At 41.9% G+C, this 19,423-nt stretch overlaps 1 protein-coding gene across 4 annotated transcripts in view; it reads right to left on the bottom strand.

The window, feature by feature from the left end:
• The window catches only part of PLGRKT (plasminogen receptor with a C-terminal lysine), a 44,372-nt gene extending 25,928 nt beyond the window's left edge, over window positions 1–18,444 (bottom strand). Inside the window, exons 1-3 of one of the 4 annotated variants that reach the window (XM_005683695.3) lie at window positions 18,335–18,444; window positions 18,018–18,171; window positions 10,747–10,833 (exon numbers count right to left, since the gene is read on the bottom strand). In XM_005683695.3, coding sequence (XP_005683752.1) covers window positions 10,747–10,827 — 81 coding nt within the window. In that variant the 5' untranslated portion in view covers window positions 10,828–10,833; window positions 18,018–18,171; window positions 18,335–18,444. Of the gene's footprint in view, window positions 1–10,746; window positions 10,834–13,243; window positions 13,372–18,017; window positions 18,172–18,334 lie in introns of those variants that run through there. The other 3 variants (XM_018052020.1, XM_018052021.1, XM_018052019.1) reach the window with 3 other exon arrangements.

Below are 19,423 nucleotides of genomic sequence, written 5' to 3'. Positions count from 1 at the left end.
AATTCATTAGGTATATTCTTTGCATTTATACCCAATCCTTCTTGGTATAGTTAACTTATTTCTCTTCATTCCACCTTTAGTAAAAAAGACACTAGCAGCTTACCACTGTCTTGCAGTTCAGGCACTTGAAGATCACTAACAGGTCAAGATGCTCATTTCAGAGGGCCTGGGCCCAGGTTAATAACTTCTTCATCTGAGCCAGTAACAGACCTAACTATGAAATTCCTAATCTTTACTGCTCAGTATTTAACTTCATGCTTATAAAGAATAAACCTTATACTCAGATAACTGGATATTCACATTCAAAAGAATGAAAATGGACTCTTACTTCATACTATATACAAAAACTGAACTCCAAATGGAACAAAAACATAAATATAAAAGCTGAAACTATAAAACTCTTAGAAGAAAACACAGGTGCAAATCTTAATAATCTTGGATTTGGCAACACTTTCTCAGATTATGATACCAAAATCATAAGCAACAAAAGAAAAAATAAATTGGACTTCACTGAAATTTAAAACTTGTATGTATCAAAGAACACTGTCAAGAATAGAAAGAACCCACAGAATGGGAGAAAATATTTGCAAATCTTATATCTGATAAGGATTGAGTATCCAAATAAATAAGGAACTCTTACAACTCAACAAGAAAAAGACAAACAATCCAATTTGGAAATGAGCAAAGAACTAGAAAAGATATTTTTCCAGAGATGATATACAAATGGCCAATAAGCACATGAATAATACTTAATGGTATTATTACTCATTATGGAAATTCAAAAGTACAATAAGATACCACTGTAAACCCACTCAGAATGGCTAGAATTTTTTATTAAGGGAAAATAACATGTATTGGTGAGGATGTGGAGAAATGGTAATCATGATACATTGTTATAGGAATGTGAAATAGTAAGCCACTGTGGGAAACATTAGTGGTTCTGGGATAAATTAAACATAAAATTGATACATGATTGAGCAATTCTACTCCTGATTTATATACTCAAAGGAATTGAAAAGTAGGTATTCAAACAAAAATGTGTACAAGTATTTCTGTAAGCAGCACTATTCACAATAGCCAAAGGGGAAACAATATTACTGTCTTTAAACCAGTGGATAAACAAAATGTTGTAATATTTACACAATGGAATGAATAGGAGTGAAGTACTGATTCATTACACAACACAGATGAACCTTGAAAAGATTACACTAATTGAAATAAGCCTGACACAGAAGACTACATATTATATAATTCCACATACATGAAATGCCCAGAACAGGGAAATCCATCAGGACAGAGAGCAGATTAGTGGTTGCCAGGGTCTGAAAGGATGGGAGAATGAGGAGTGATTGCCTAATGGGTATGGGGCTTCCTTTTGGGGTGAGGGAAATGTAATGGAATCAAGTAGTAGTGATAGTTGTACAACACTGTGAATGTACTAAACATCACTGAATTGCACACTTTAAAATGGTGAATTTTATACTGTGTGTGTTTTACTGCAGTTTAAAAAAAAAGAATCTCAGAAGAGGGAGGTTAAGAACAGGTAGCCAGGATGGGGACATGGCAGAAATGAGTTTCAGAGGAATAAGTTGAAGACAGTTGTGAATGAAGGCAGTAGAATCAAGCTGCTGTATCCTTCCTTATAGCTCCCACTGGGGGTGAACTTGTGTTAATCACACTTTCTCTTATTCCAAGCTACTTCTTGGTTAAGTCCCCTGACACTTCTAAGTCTTGAGCCAGTTCCCACTTGATTATCCTTTTGCTGTAGATGGAGTGGGCTGCTTTCTTCTCCTCTTCAGTACCTGCTCTACATTTTGCGTTCCTTGTCACCACAGGACTCTCTACAAAGGAAACACTGTACTTTCTTGCTTTCCTTAGAACATCAAGCCCTTCTTAGTCTAAGATGTTGGTACAGCTTTCACCTCCAAAATAAATAAATAAATAAATAAATAAAGAAGATGGAGGGCATAAGAATTATAGATATTGGGAGTTATAAGGATTTAAGCAATTTCAATTTCTCATAAGCTATTTGCTCTTATTTGCTGTTTTAACTTTTATATATTTGAAGAAGCATTTATTGAGTCTACACTGTATTTCACATTGTAAAAATAACTCTAGCATATACCACTGTATAGACAAATTACAACCATGGCTTAAAACAGTACAGATTATTATCTTTACTTGTGAACACTGGCAGTCCAACACAGGTCTGAATGGGCTAAAATCATAATGTCTGCAGGGCTGTGTTCCTTTCTGGAGAGTGTAGAGGAGAATCTGTCGCTAGCATTTCTCAGCTTCTAGAGGCAACCTGCATTCCTTGTCTGGGGGTGCCTTCCTCCATCTTCAAAGCCAAAAACATTACATCACTCTGACTCTTTGGTCTTTAACTCTCTGCTGCTGCTGCTGCTGCTGCTGCTGCTGCTGCTGCTGCTGTTGCTAAGTCGCTTCAGTCGTGTCCGACTCTGTGCAACCCCATAGACGGCAGCCCACCAGGCTCCCCCATCCCTGGGGTTCTCTAGGCAAGAATACTGGAGTGGGTTGCCATTTCCTTCTCCAATGCATGAAAGTGAAAAGTCAAAGTGAAGTCGCTCAGTTGTGTCCGACTTCGCAACCCCATGGACTGCAGCCTACAAGGCTCCTCCGTCCATGGGATTTTCCAGGCAAGAGTACTGGAGTGGGGTGCCATTGCCTTCTCCACTTAACTCTCTACTTTTAAGAATTTGTGTGTTTAGATTGGGTCCACATTGATAATCCAGGATAATTTTCTCACCTCAAAGTCTATTCCCTGAGTCACATCTGCAATAGTCCATTTGCCATATAAAGTAATATATTCATGGGCTTCAGGGATTAGGGTGTAGACATCTTTACAGGGTCTTTATTCTGCCTGCCACATTCATACCACAAATATCTGGTTATTTGCATCATACCTCACCATCTTCCCACCAAATAAGATGAGACGTTCCTTGAATATAGAGCCTGTACCTTTTACATGTCTGAATCCTGCTTAGCATGTAACACATAATTTCATATATGTTAAATAACTATATTTTTGCTTTGTAACTATACCTTATTTTCTTAACACCAAATGCTATACAGGTGTATACAGCCTTTGCTTACAGGTCAAAGGCTGGCTCTTGTGTAATTTTTTTGTCATTAGTTTGTTGCCTGCTCTTAGCGAACAATTAATAAACTGCCCTCTAATCTTTACATGGACCATGACTGCTTTACCTACAAAAACACTGCAGAACAGCAAGGACCCATGGAATCTTTTCTTCCCTCCTTTTTTACTGCTTTGTCCTTGTAGTTTCTATCCTATTTTTAAAATACCAAAATGCTTTTCTGGCCACTTAGATCATATATTATGGGCTTCCCTGGCGGCTCAGACGGTAAAGAGCCGCCTGCAATGTGGGAGACCCAGGTTCGATCCCTGCATTGGGAAGATCCCCTAGAAAAGGAAATGGCAACCCACTCCAGTATTCTTGCCTGGAGAATTCCATGGATGGAAGACTCTGGTGGACTGTGGTCCACGGGGTCACAAAGAGTTGGACACTTCTGAGCAACTAACACTAGGTCATATATAATTGATTTAGGTGTGCCATCTATTGACATTTTTAAGAACGTATTCATTTTTACCTGAGATACTTGGCTGAGTACAGCCATCCATTCACTATCTGCAGTAACACAGGCTAGACGAAGTAGTGAGAAACTGACTTTTGCTGATGATCTAAAAACATTAAATTAAGTAGTGTGAATTCTCCTCAGCTCAACTGCAACCAATTTGTAAACAAAAGAGAAACCTTTTTGATCTGAAGCCTTTTATAAATTTTTATTAACCAGACTCCAATGATTGATTTAACTTAATGATTAACTTACTTAAACTGAAAACTTATTTGGCTTTATCGCCAATGTATGCTATATTGTCACTGCCAATCACCAATTACAGTTATGTAGCAAAAGGAAAGAGCAAAGGTTCTCAACCCAGGCTGTGGATTATTGTCCCTTGAAGAGCTTAATACAACTACATGCCTGGCCATGAAGAGATCTGACTGGTCTGGGATGGGACTTGTACATACAAAAGACCCCCTGAATTGAATCTGAATCTGAATACAGCCAGATTTGGGAACCTGGACAGTGGTATAAGATGTAGCTGAATCTCTAATTCTGGTCCTTTCTTCTGAAAGAAAAACACCAATAATGTAGAATTATCAAGTTATGATTTATCTTTTTTTTTTTTTTACCAAAAAAGTAGAACTTAAAAAAAACCCACTGGGAAACCGATTCTAGTTATCAGGCTTCTGTTAAATAAATGTGTTGCTTTATTTCTTCTATTTCTCCTTTTTAATTGAAGTGCCATTAAATAGGAAAAGAGCCAAGAGATATGCCATCACAGACTGGAGATATTAGTAGGCCAAGTGTTTTAATTTGGGTTTCTTAAACCTCACCTTATGGCAGAAAGTAAAGAGGAGCTAAAAAGCCTCTTGATGAAAGTGAAAGAGGAGAGTGAAAAAGTTGGCTTAAAGCTCAACATTCAGAAAACAAAGATCATGGCATCTGGTCCCATCACTTCATGGGAAATAGATGGGGAAACAGTGGAAACAGTGGCTGACTTTATTTTGTTGGGCTCCAGAATCACTGGAGATGGTGACTGCAGCCTTGAAATTAAAAGACGCTTACTCCTTGGAAGAAAAGTTATGACCAACCTAGATAGTATATTCAAAAGCAGAGACATTACTTTGCCGACTAAGGTCTGCCTAGTCAAGGCTATGATTTTTCCTGTGGTCATGTATGGATGTGAGAGTTGGACTGTGAAGAAGGCTGAGCGCCGAAGAATTGATGCGTTTGAACTGCGGTGTTGGAGAAGACTCTTGAGAGTCCCTTGGACTGCAAGGAGATCCAACCAGTCCATTCTGAAGGAGATCAACCCTGGGATTTCTTTGGAAGAAATGATGCTAAAGCTGAAACTCCAGTACTTTGGCCACCTCATGCGAAGAGTCGACTCACTGGAAAAGACTCTTATGCTGGGAGAGATTGGGGGCAGGAGGAGAAGGGGATGACCCAGGATGAGATGCCTGGATGGCATCATGGACTCGACGGACGTGAGTCTGAGTGAACTCCAGGAGATGGTGATGGACAGGGAGGCCTGGCGTGCTGCGATTCATGGGGTTGCAAAGAGTCGGACACGACTGAGCAACTGAACTGAACTGAAACCTCACCTTTGAAGAATTTACATGTCATCTCCCACCCTAGGGACCCATTTCTTCCATTTTCAGAGCCATGCTTAGTTTTAGGGACTCTGGGACATTCCAGTTTAGCTCTAGCTGTCTGGGTTCATTCAGCATGTAGGGAAGAACCCATAGGTAGCTTCAGGGGTACTGTGATAATATAATTATTCAATTTAGTCATGGACTCATCCATGTTCATTTTATTATGCTTCATAATTTACAAATATATTCTCTTATATATATATATATAATAGGAGAAGGCAATGGCACCCCACTCTAGTACTCTTGACTGGAGAATCCCATGGACAGAGGACCCTGGTAGGCTGCAGTCAGTCCATGGGGTCGCTGAGGGTCAGACACGACTGAACGACTTCACTTTTACTTTTCACTTTCATGCATTGGAGAAGGAAATGGCAACCCACTCCAGTGTTCTTGCCTGGAGAATCCCAGGGACGGGGGAGCCTGGTGGGCTGCTATCTATGGAGTCGCACAGAGTTGGACATGACTGAAGTGACTTAGCATAGCATAGCATAGCATATATATAAAATATGTCATTATGTTTCTTATTTAAAAAGAAATAGCTCCAAGCCCTAAAATGAAGCTAGATGTGCAATTCCTTTAAATGTGAAGCATTTAAGGCCCAAGACGATCTTCCCAAACTGCTACAGATGTCCCAGTTAGGGACATCTAACTTGGCTGTCCCAGTTAGGATGAAAACTCAGGCAGTTTTCATCAGTTTTGGAAGGCTGCTTCAACTGTGTTGATCTACACTATTTTTTGTTATTCTCCATAAAATGAAAAGTAAAATAGTAAAGTATATCCTGGTCAACAAGGAAAAACTATCATCCTAACCAACACATGTGTTGGAAGAAATCAACCTGCCGTTGACCTGAGCATTCTTGCTGAGTAGGTCAAGGATACAGGTCCTGGTCTTCGACCAGGTCATTTGTCAGGGTTGTGTTTGCAGTGACCAACTTTGAGGGATGAAGCAACATCTCTTCCCAGTCAGAAAGCAGCCTTGCTCACCATTCATGATAAAAGTGATAGATTCTACAAGCTCACTGTTCTTCACCTATGTCACAAACCCATGCATCCACCTCAACATCCAACCAGGCCCACCTTCATGGGGCTGCCATGGAGCACAGAGAAGACTAGCAGCAACACTGTGCTCATGCTGCTTGCTGTGCTGGGACCAAGGCTTCTGCTAGCATCTGTGAAACAATAGCAGGCTAACTTGTTAACTTGCAAGTAGGGTAAAATTCCAGACCTTTCATGGAACCTGCTAGTTTGAGGACAAAGATAAGGTGCTGATAGAGATGGTGTTCTGGAAGACACAGAAGGGCCCTTGTTGGTTGGGTTAGAGGGTATCAGAAAGTTCCCTGAGATCTGGAAGCAAATGCTTTTGCACAAGTGGTGATCGGAGTAGGAGGGTAGAATAAAGATCTCTCATTGTCTTATGTGTTAAGTGAGCCCGAGAAACAAAATGTAGGGTCCAAACAAGACTCCCAGATGGTGCTTTGGTTGTGGCACATTCTTCTCTGGAGTAGGAGAAGGAAAGGATGTTATCATGACATCAGTGGGGCAGCAAGCCCCCTTCCCCAGCCAAAAGGCATGCAATGTGGCTGTGGCTGTTGGGTCAGGGGTTCCATAAAGCTGAAATAGTGGTGTCAGCCTTTAGGATATAGAACTCTGTATAGACTAAATACATCAGATATTTGTTTGTGGAGTCCAGTGGTGGGAAGCCCTTTGAAATTGAGAGTAAAGTCAAACCCTTGCTGACTGCCTCTGAGCTGCTCTTTGCCTTCTCCTCTCCTCCAACTTGAGCTGCTTCAGGGAAGATGGTGAGTGTTCCAGGGAACTTCAGGGAGGGGAGAGGAGGGACTGAATGTTTATGGCTCTGCTGGATATGGGCACCATGTCTACTTGGTCCCATGAAGGGAGGGTGTGCTGAGTGCCAAGGTGGTCCAAAGTGCTAAGGATGCAGGGCGGAGCAGTGGCACCAGTGTTGGCTGAAAGAACAATGCCCCTGAGCTCTCTAGGGGCCAGGAGAGCACAGGGGAGGAAACAGTACCAATTCCAGGAAGAGAAACCAAAGGGAAAAAACACATTTGTATTCCCTATCTTCCCCAGCTGGGAAATAGCCTAATCTCCTGAAACTATCATGATAACCTCTGAAGGACCTATGTTAAAATCTGTGGTCTTTGTTTCCATAGAGCAAAATACAGCTGATAGGGTTTGAGCAGTTTGCAGTGAGAAAAGGAAATTAAAGTACACTGGACTGATCCAACATAACTGCAGTTGTGTCCCCTGAATATAAATGTATAATGTACTTTGTTTTACTTGCTTTTATTGTAAATGTTCATAGTGACGAGAGGACATTCTCCCATTGAGGAATTCTCTGACCCCTTCCAAGAGGTCCAATAGAAACAATATATTCAATAGAGACAAAAACAGAAAATCCCAGCCATCTCCAGAAGCCACTGCCCAATACAAGCAGCACCACATACTGGACACAGGCACCAAAATGCATCCTGTGTTAGTTTTCTGGGCTGCCATGGCAAAGCACAACAAACTGGGTGGCTTCAGCAACAGAAATAAACTGTCTCAGCTTTGGAGCTAGAAGTCCAAAGTTAAGGTGTTAGCAGGGTTGGTACCTTGTGAGGGCTGTGAAAGAAGGCTCTGTTTCAGGAGTCTCTTCCTAGTCACATGACATTCTCCCTGTATGCATGTCTTTGTGTCCAAATTTTATAGCTGTCATACTGGATTAGAGCCACCACCTTAATGACCTCATTTTAACTAGATTACCTCTGTAGAGACTCTTATCTCCAAATAAGATCACGTTCTGAGGTAATAGGGGTTTGGATTTTAATAAGAATTTGGGGATGGGATAAATTCCAAACCCATAACATACTCCTTTCAAAAAAGGGAGGCACTTTTGCTCCCTTTGTTGCAAACTTGTATATAGCCTGACTTCCCCCCTGCTTCCTTGGAGCAGTTTTATCAGAGCTATAAGATGTCTCCTGGACTTGGAGTCCTAAACATTCCCACCAAATAAAACAATTCTTTACTTTCAAAAAAAGAAAACAGGGAGGCAGTTAACTGGCCTATTACTGAGCTCCTGTTAAAAACCTAACCCCTAGAGAATCTGTAACTCTCAGGTCTGACATCCCCATTTTTGAGTGGATCAACTAGAACATGAAAATACAAGGAAAGTACCCATTTGTTGATCAAATGAAAGTAATAAATTTGAGGATGTGGCTAGCCTGGCCCTAGTGTCATCTCAGTTTTGCATAAAGTAGTAGAAACTACTTTACTACTTTGGGGAAAACTTTATCCCCTACTCTGACACCTGAAGCAAACCTACTGGCTCAATAGGCCCTTCGGATTCACTGAGTTTGTCCTAAATGCCTGGGCCTGGTCCACCTTTGGTTCAGCTAAGCTGAAAACTAATGGTGCCGACAGTGCTCCTGCCAGTCTGACCTCAGTGCCAGCTATAGTGGGCAGAAGTCAAGGCTGTTCTCAAAGCTCTGGTCAGTCACACTGAGGGGCAATCTTACCATGGGCTCTGAATGTCCCTACACATTCTAGATAGGCCAAGAATGCAAGGCCCAGACTACTGTTTGTTCAGGCCATTTCTTGAGGTTTTCCTTGAGGAAGGAGTTAATAAAGTTCTCCCCACCTCAGCTCCACCAGCTCCCCACTCACTAGAAAAGCAGTAGATTCCCCAAGCCCAGTGTTGCTCAAGGGTGGCACAACCCACTGAGTGCACAGCACCCATGTGAACCCATCCTTGTCACCTCCATCAGACTTGAGAAGCATGGGGAATTGGCAGGAACCTCATGCTTATCCTCTTACTGTGCTGTGAGTAAAAAAAAGGCCTCTGTTACACAGAAGTGTCTCCTGTGTTCTGCCAGCATCCATGGAATAGTAATAGGCTAATCTCTTAGCATGCAAGTAGGGTAAATCCTAAAACCTTCACAGACCCTGACTTCTGTAACAAGCCCTATGATTTCCAGAGGTCTTGGATAAGGGCTCTCTGAGTATGTAACACACTCTGTTGGTTCATAAACCTAACGTTTGGTCACCTCTCGGTCACTTTATTCTGTTAAATAGTTCAGTTGCCCATTCTTTGCAACAGTCCCATTCTCCCCAAAGAAATCTTTATCTCGTAGAAAACTCTTATCATAATAATAATGACAACAGCAATGGCTATATTATCACCTCCAGTTTACAGGTTAGGAGACTGAGCACAAGCCACACAGTGATTCAGGAGGGTGGAAGTGGGATTCAAACCCAGGCTGCCTTGCTTTAGTCCTCACTTTTAACCAGTCACTATATGTCTCACAATAGGACCATCTACTCCTAGGGCTATAATGAACCGCAGAGGCCTAGAGATCTTTGTTAGAAATCTTAGGAAAATAACTTCAGTCAAACTTTTAATACTTGATTTTGACATACAACATTTTTTTTCAAACTTTAACTGTTTTATTTTGTATTGGGGTTTAGCTGATTAACAATGTTGCAGTAGTTCCAGGTGAACGGCAAAGGGACTCAGCCGTACGTATACATGTATCTGACGTACATTTTAAAATACTTTTTAATAACATATATTAGGCAACTAGACAATCTTCTACTTTGCTTTGATCTTTTTATCTAGCCATTGTATAAATCCAGTGTCAAATGTTCATACTCTATTAAAATTTATTGTTGCTGTAAAAAATTATCAAACAGTGGCTTGAAAAGTGAAAGTTGCTCAGTCATGTCTGATTCTTTGCAGCCCCGTGGATTGTAGCCTACCAGCTCCTCTGTCCATGGAATTCTCTAGGCCAGAATATTGGAGTGGGCAGCCATTCCCCTCTCTAGGGGATCATCCCAACTCAAACAACACAAATTTATTGCCTTCCAGTTCTGGAGGTCAGAAGTTCAGAATGGACTGGAGGGATGGCATTCCCTCTGGAGGTTCTAGGAGAGAATCTATATCCTTACCTTTTCCAGTTTTAGAGGCTGCCTGAACTTTTTACTCCATCTTCAAACTCAGCAGCATAGCATCTGCAAATTTCTCTCTCTCTCTGACTCTGATCCTCCTTCCTCCCTCTTTCCCTTATAAGGACCTTTACGATTACCTTGGACCCATCAAGAAAAACCAGGATAATCAAAGATCTCCCCCTAGAAACTCATCAGCTTACTCACACTGTAAAGTCCCTTTCGCCATAACATACTGACAAGGGGATTAGGTTGCAGACATTGTTTGGTGGGGTGGAGGAGGGGCATTATTCTGTTTGCCATATATTCTGTAAGCAGTTATCTTTTCCTTCTTTATGGAAATTTTTACATTAGGTATCTAGATTAAAGATTTAAACAAGTCCATTCACCAGATAATTAGCAGTCCATTTCATCTTGTCTTTGAGGGTACAGCACCGAGAGCATTTTATCTTTGGTGAGGTTAAGGAGAATATAGCGCTGAAACACATGTGACAGAAACTTTAACCACTGTAACAACATAAACTTTTTTTTAAAAATGTACCTGAAGTCGGGAATTCATAAGCATGAACTCTTGTTGGCTTTTCATGTTCTCATTCATTGACTTTGAAAATATAAACCCCATCTTGACCTAAAATGTAAAAAAGCAAAGTTTAAAGCAGTGTATTCTACATGCATCCTCACATGCTCTATTTTTCAGGCTACCATGAGCTTAAGACGAAATTTTAAAAAAAAAGAAAATTTTCTGACCTGGAACACATTATGGATTCTAGTCTTTGCTCATAACTAGCTGTCTGATCTTGGACAAACTTAACTAGCAGTCTTTTCTTGCTTTTTGTTTTCATAAAGCAGGAAAAGATAACTGCTTAGAATGTACAGCAATGCCTTAGAGTGACAGAATAATGCCCCTGGCCATCATTTACTTATATAAGAACAGCTAACAACTAGGTGATTTCCAAAATCTTTTCCTGTTCTATAGATTGAGTTTCCCGATTTTTCTTCCCACTGTATATCTGGAAGAACTAAACACACAAAAACAAACAGAATCGCTCATTTTTTATGAGGGGCTGGGTGAATACCATCTACTCTCTTACCTTCTGTATAGTTGGATGACAGAACTTTTGCTTCTGATGAGGGATGACTTAGAAGATGCATTGCACACCTCGAACACTGATTTCTCTGCTCTTTGCATTTATGCTTTAAGTGTATCAAGGTTACTCTATCAGTACTCTTTCTACAGTCTTTTCCCCTCTCTTACCCACTTTCTATTTCCATCCACCCATTGTTAACATCCATTGGCCATTGTCCTCTAGCCTCATTTTTTTCTTATTAAGCTACTATTAAAGTTCTCAAAATGGGGAAAACCTAAGGATACTTAAATGTCTTGGGAAACACAAATTTTAAATGAATACTTGGTATCATCTATCCTATTTATCTTACTTAAGAAGTTCTTAAGTGGGCTGGCAATTCTAGATGGCTCAGAACTCAGTATTTTGTCCTTAAGTCAACTGGGTAGGTACAGAAGACCTCAGTTAATTGTTGATTCTGCCTTCAGAACATTACAAAGCTCAGGAAAGTTATGACGCCTCTACCCTCCTCAACAATGTTGCTGATTCTCTTTGGTAAGCCATTGCACTTTGTGAACCTCAGCTCAGAGTGGTCATTCTTAATGCTTCCTACCCAGGATTCACAATATTCTGTGGGAACCCTGGGCAGAGCTCCTATTTGCCATACCCTCAGCGAAAAAAAAAAAAAATCATGGGTTCTAGCTTAACTGGTGAGAAGATGAAGGAAGAGGGAGGGCATTTCATGTCAGACATAATGGGTTATCCCTGCTAATGGGGCTCCAAGTAGTGGATATTACACGCCAGACATCAGTGGCTTCCCTGTATTTTGGCCAGAGACAGACCATCGATTTATAGGAGGCTCCAAGCCAGAATCAGCTTCAATGTTAGGCATAAGAAGCTGAGCCAGAGGAGGAGAGGCACAATCCTGAACAGGCCTGGGAAGTCAGGATTTCCCTACCTACCCCATCCCTCAGCTGCTGTCCTACTCCATCCTATGACCAGAGGCACAGCCACCCAGTAAGGTGGAGAGAGCTAGCAGAAGTTCTCTCCTTTCTCCACTTTCACAGCCCCATGTCCATTGTCTCCAAGAGCAGAGCAGAAGGCAGAAGCAATATATTACCCATTTTGGCAGTCCCCAGGGTGTCTCTAGACAGCATATTCAAAAGCAGAGACATTACTTTGCCGACTAAGGTCCGTCTAGTCAAGGCTATGGTTTTTCCAGTAGTCATGTATGGATGTGAGAATTGGACTGTGAAGAAGGCTGAGCACCAAAGAACTGATGCTTTTGAACTGTGGTGTTGGAGAAGACTCTTGAGAGTCCCTTGGACTGCAAGGAGATCCAACCAGGCCATTCTGAAGGAGATCAACCCTGGGATTTCTTTGGAAGGAATGATGCTAAAGCTGAAACTCCAGTACGCTGACCACCTCATGTGAAGAGTTGACTCATTGGAAAAGACCCTGATGCTGGGAGGGATTGGGGGCAGGAGGAGAAGGGGATGACAGAGGATGAGATGGCTGGGTGGCATCACGGACTCGATGGACGTGAGTCTGAGTGAACTCCGGGAGTTGGTGATGGACAGGGAGGCCTGGCGTGCTGCGATTCATGGGGTCGCAAAGAGTCAGACACGACTGAGCAACTGAACTGAACTGAACTGAGGGTGTCTCTTTCCCACAAATGTTGCAGAAAGCATGATACAAGAGAAACTGTAGCTCTAACAGTTGTCATTTCTTATTTTTCTTTTGCACATAGGAGTAGATAATTGAATTTTTACATATGCAGCAAACATTTATAAAGAAAATAGCTGTCCTCTAATCCTATTTACACACACACACATACACACCCACACCCTGTATGTCAGAGTTGGGTCCCATAAAGTGCTTGTATTTATAAGGGGGTGGACTCTCATCTGAAGTGAAGTTACAATCCTCATCTAGGGAACAGAAACTACCTGGAAAGTTAGGACTTCGGCTTACCTCTTTCTTGGCCTTGCCTTCTTCAGTCTGGATTGTAGTTTGGCTATAGCAGGGGATATTCCCACAGGTTACAGGTAGAAGCTAAGCAGGAAGAATAGCTTCCCTGTAGTTCCCAAAGGAGACCACACCTGACCACACCTTGTGAACTGTGCCCTGGAGTTCAGTATTCTCAACCTTCCCCTCTTTTCCGACCTTAACAAAGCCATTTTCCAAAGTCTGGCAGGTTCCTTAAGGTTTCCAGAATATTCTCAGCTTTCATTCTCCAACTCACAAAATATATGCAGTATGTCCCCTACATACAAACAGATTCCATTCCAAGAGGATGTTTGTAAGTCCAACAGAGTTAGCCTAGGTATCCAACTAACACGATCAGGTATATAGTACTATACTATACTAGGTACACATGGACTGATGTGATCTCATGGACACAGCCCTGTCTAACTCAATGAAACTATGAGCCAGGCTGTGTAGGGCCACCCAAGATGGATGGGTCATGGTGGAGAGTTCTGACAAAGGTGGTCCACTGGAAAAGGGAATGGCAAACCACTTCAATATTTCTTGCCTTGAGAACCCCACGAATAGCATGAAAAGCCAAAAAGATAGGACACTGAAAGATGAATTCCCCAGGTCAGTAGGTACCCCATATGCTACAGGAGATCAGTGGAGAAATAACTTCAGAAAGAATGAAGAGACAGAGCCAAAGCAAAAATAACACCCCGTTGTGGATGTGACTGGTGATGGAAGTTAAGTCCGATGGTATAAAGAGCAATATTGCATAGGAACCTGGAACGTTAGGTCCATGAATCAAGGCAAATTGGAAGGGGTCAAACAGGAGATGGCAAGAGTGAACATCAACATTTTTAAGAATCAGTGAACTCAAATGGACTGGAATGGGTGAATTTAACTCAGATGACCATTATATCTACTACTGTGGGCAAGAATCCCTTAAAAGAAATGGAGTAGTCATCATAGTAAACAAGAGAGTCCAAAATGCAGTAGTACTTGTATGCAATCTCAAGAACAACAGAATAATCTCTGTTCATTTCCAAGGCAAACCATTCAGTATCACAGTAATCCAAGTCTATGCCCTAACCAGTAATGCCAAAGAAGCTGAAGTTGAATGGTTCTATGAAGATCTACAAGACGTTCTAGAATTAATGTACAAAAAAGATGTCCTTTTCATCATAGGGGACTGGAATGCAAAAGTAGGAAGTCAAGAGATACCTAGAGTAACAGGCAAATTTGGCCTTGGAGTACAAAATGAAGCAAGTCAAAGGCTAACAGAGTTTTGCCAAGAGAACACACTGGTCATACCAAACACCCTCTTCCAATAACACAAGAGAAGACTCTACACATGGACATCACCAGATGGTCAATACCGAAATCAGCCTGATTATATTCTTTGCAGCCAAAGATGGAGAAATTGTATACAGTCAGCAGAAACAAGATTGGGAACTGACTGTGGCTCAGATTATGAACTCCTTATTGCCAAATTCAGACTTAAATTGAAGAAAGTAGGGAAAACCACTAAGACCATTCAGGTATGACTGAAATCAAAACCCTTAAGATTATACAGTGGAAGTGAAAAATAGGTTCAAGGGATTAGATCTGATAGAGTGCCTAAAGTACTGTGGATAGAGGTTTGTGACATTGTACAGGAGGCAGTGATGAAGACCATCCCCAAGAAAAAGAAATGCAAAAAGGCAAAATGGTTGTCTGAGGAGGTCTTAGAAATAGCTGAGGAAAGATGAGAAGCGAAAGGCAAAGGAGAAAAGGAAAAGACATACCCATTTGAATGCAGAGTTCCAAAGAATAGCAAGGAGAGATAAGAAAGCCTTCCTCAGTGATCAATGCAAAGAAATAAAGGAAAATAATAGAATGGGAAAGACTAGAGCTCTCTTCAAGAAAATGAGAGATACCGAGGGAATATTTCATGCAAAGATGGGCACAATAAAGGACAGAAATGGTATGGACCTAACAGAAGCAGAAGATGTTAAGAAGGGGTGGCAACAATACACAGAAGAACTATACAAAAATGATCTTCATGACCCAGATAACCATGATGGTGTGCTCACTCATCTAGAGCCAGACAGCCTGGAATGTGAAGTCAAGTGGGCCTTAGAAAGCATCACTACGAACAAAGCTAGTGGAGGTGATGGAATTCCAGTTGAGCTCTTTCAAATCCTAAAAGATGATGCTGTTAAAGTGCTGCACTCAATATGTCAGCAAATTTGGAAGACTTAGCAGTGGCCACAGGACTGGAAAAGCTCAGTTTTCATTCCAATCCCAAAGAAAAGCAAAGCCAAAGAATGTTTGAACTACCGCACAATTGCATTCATCTCACATGCTAGCAAAGTAATGCTCATAACACCAAGCCATACTTCAACAATACGTGAACCGTGAACTTCCAGATGTTCAAGACAGATTTAGAAAAGTCAGAGGAACCAGAGATCAAATTACCAACATCCACCGGATCATCAAAAAGGCAAGAGAGTTCCAGAAAAACATCTATTTCTTCCTTATTGACTATGCCAAAGCCTTTGACTCTGTGGATCACAATCAACTGTGGAAAATTCTTCAAGAGATGGGAATACCAGAGTAACTGACCTGCCTCCTGAGAAGTCTGTATGCAGGTCAAGAATCAACAGTTCGAACCGGACATGGAACAACAGACTAGTTCCAAATCAGGAAAGGAGTATGTCAAGGCTGTATATTGTCACCCTGCTTATTTAACTTATATGCAGAGTACATCATGTGAATTTACATCCGAGCCGGATGAAGCACAAGCTAGAATCAAGATTGCTGGGAGAAATATCAATAACTTCAGATATGCAGAAGACATCACTCTTATGGCAGAAAGTGAAGAAGAACTGAAGAGCTTCTTGATGAAAGTGAAAGAGAGTGAAAAATTCAGCTTAAAACTCAACATTCAGAAAACTAAGATCATGGCATCTGGTCCTATCCCTTCATAGCAAATAGATGGGGAAACAATGAAAACAGTGAGAGACTTTTATTTTGGGGGGCTCCAAAATCACTGCAGATGGTGACTTCAGCCATGAAATTAAAAGACACTTGCTCCTTGGAAGAAAAGCTGTGACCAACCTAGACATCATATTAAAAAGCAGAGACATTACTTTGCCAACAAAGGTCTGTCCAGTCAAAGCTATGGTTTTTCCAGTAGTCATGTATGGATGTAAGAGTTGGACTATAAAGAAAGCTGAGCACTGAAGAATTGATGCTTTTGAACTGTGGCGTTGGAGAAGACTCTTGAGAGTCCCTTGGACTGCAAGGAGATCCAACCAGTCCATCCTAAAGGAAACCAGTCCTGAATATTCATTGGAAAGACTGATGCTGAAGCTGAAACTGCAATACTTTGGCCACCTAATGAGAAATGACTCACTTGAAAAGCCCCTAATGCTGGGAAAGATTGAAGGCAGGAGGAGAGGGGGACAATAGAGGATGAGATGGTTGGATGACATCACCAGCTCAATGGACATGAGTCTGAGTAAGCTCTGGGAGCTGGCGATGGACAGGGAAGCCTGGCGTGCTGCAGTCCATGGGGTTGAAAAGAGTTGGACACGACAGAGTGACTGAACTGAACTGATTTCAGGTTTAAATAAAATACATGAAAAACAAACCAAAAATAAACCTTTTTTAATCTTGTAGTACAGTACCTTGAAAAGGATAGTAGTGTAGTACAGCAGCTGACATACAGAGGCTGGTAACAGTACCAGCTAGCTATATTACTGCTTCTGTAATGCTTGCTTCCGGACATCTGGGGTTTGAAAAAAGATACTATACTCCTGTATTCTATAAAGTACTGTACAGTAAGTACACAAAAGCACAACTACTTGTAGAGGATGTACACACATGACAATGTATGGCAGATACATGAACTAACTTACATGATTAAAGATGCAAGCATACCATTCACATCTTTGAAAGTTACCAACTTAAAGGTTCATATGTAGGGAATTTATTATATCAGAGGGCTTCCCTTGTGGCTCAGCTGTTTAAAGAATCTGCTTGCAATGTGGGAGACCTGGGTTTGATCCCTGGGTTGGGAAGATCCCCTGGAGAAGGGAAAGGTTACCCACTCCAGTATTCTGGCCTGGAGAATTCCATAGAATGTATAGTTCATGAAGTCGAAAAGAGTCGGACACTACTGAGTGACTTTGACTCACTCACTCATTGTGTCAGAAAATTAGAGTGACCTTGCAGTAGGAATAATTTTGAATTCACTCAATTGTATAAGGCAAGTCTGTAAAAAATGCCAATACTTTGTCATTGGTGACAAATACCTTGCTACTTACAACTTTGACACCAGTGTGTTTCAGAAGGCTAAGAATCCTGAACCCTTCTGCCTTCATTTTTCCTTCATTTACTCCTGAGATCTTATAAAGGGCTCTTTGCGCCAGCCTTGCCTCAGCTGTGCTACACATTACAACAGGTAGGGGTATTTCTGAGGAGGAAGTGTTGGGGCTGTCCGCCTCAGGTCACATCTAAGAACTGGTATTTGATTTTACTTGGAAAAAAAAAAAAAAAAAAGAATAATTCCATGACCTATAACTTCTGTTATCCAAGTTTCTCCAGTGACTCATTTCCTGATCGAATGACGCATTAACTACCTATATATATGACTGGTTGCATGATTACAATCATTTCAATACGTCTTTGGGTTCCATTCAAACTAGCCCATTTCCCCTGTAAATTCCAGCCCGGAACCTACAGCTTCCGGGAGATTTTTCCCTAATTTAAAATTCCACCCGCTTACCTTGGACTGAATTACAGCAGTTGGGAATTCCTGCAAGGTTATGCTGATTTCCGTTGACAACGCTTTGCCCACTTTCCCCAATTTAATTACGATATGGGAGCGGCCTGGACTCTTTGAGAGGAGAACCGGCTCTTCCGAAACAAGGTTGGCGATACTAGAAGCGGGAGAGCCAAGGGCGCTCACAAGGAAAGGGCACCCAGAGCAGCCCAGCAAGCCCGAAGACCCGGAGCTCGGCGCCGGCAGACGCTGCCGCCAGGACCCGCCCTTCCCCCAACAGCCTGCGGCCGGCCTGGCCCACCCAGCCGGCTCTCACTCACTGGACCGTGGAGGTGCGGGAGACACTGATCACAGCCAAGGCCTCCAGGCCTGAAGCTCCCCGAGACGGAGACGAGGACCGGGCCTCGCCCCGCAGAACCTCCGAACTGGCTGGCCGCGGCAGCCAAACAGCGCAGTTCTTGGCTTCCTTAAAGGGCCCGCGCCCCTGACCAAGGCGGCCTGCTGTTTTCTTTCCGACAGGCCATGGGAGGGGCAGGTCAAAGAGGCAAATTCAAAATACAGCGACTCAAATTTTGAGGGAAGTGGGCAGAGGAAGCAGAATGGAAATCTCACTTAAAGGCCTCACTGAGGTTTGTCAGTTACCCATGAGGAACCTGAGCAATCATGCTCCCTTGTAGAACTAAAACCTCCATACAGCTTAATGAGCCATCTCACAGTACTCTCCATATGATGTCAACCACCATTTGTAAGGTCTATTTCTAGAAGAAAATGTATCTTTCGAGAAGTTGTCACTTGAACATATAATCCATAGTTATAAATATTTGTAAGGGCTTTTCTCCTTATAGATTAGGTTTATGTTGAGGATGGACTCTCACCCCACCCCTGTTTGAATCTCAACACTGACATAGTTTATTTAATTCGTTAGAGCCTCAGCCTCCTCTGGCTGTTAAATTGCCCACCACCAAAGCAGGGGAAAGGTTAGGACATGAAAAGAAACAGAGAAGACTTGACCAGAGTTACCAAACCAAAAAAAAAAAAAAATTTTTTTTAACAGCCATCTTTCTCAACTTATGCTCTGAGAGATATTCATTTCTTCTCATCCCCACCATTGATTTCTGTCTTGAGTAAGCCACCCTCTTTCCCAGCTTCATTGAGAGAATACTTGAGGAGCTGTTGGCATTCTGTTCTTTGTTATTAAATAATTTGGAAAAATAGCATGGACTTCACCAGGCTCTGGCCTTTAAGAAGGTCTATGAGAAAAGTTCCTGCCCTTAGGCCTGGCTGCCATCACATCAGTGGAGAAGGCGTCTAACCTTCCCAGGCTCTGTATGTGAGCACACCTCACTGACCTGCCAGAGTGACCTGGGAACCACAAGAGCAAAGCCATTTGGAATTTTGGCCCTTTAAGA

Source organism: Capra hircus, chromosome 8, assembly GCF_001704415.2.
Source record: "Capra hircus breed San Clemente chromosome 8, ASM170441v1, whole genome shotgun sequence".
Lineage (NCBI taxonomy): Eukaryota > Metazoa > Chordata > Mammalia > Artiodactyla > Bovidae > Capra > Capra hircus.
Note: the sequence above shows the minus strand (reverse complement) of the source record. Positions and strands in the feature narration are given on the sequence as shown.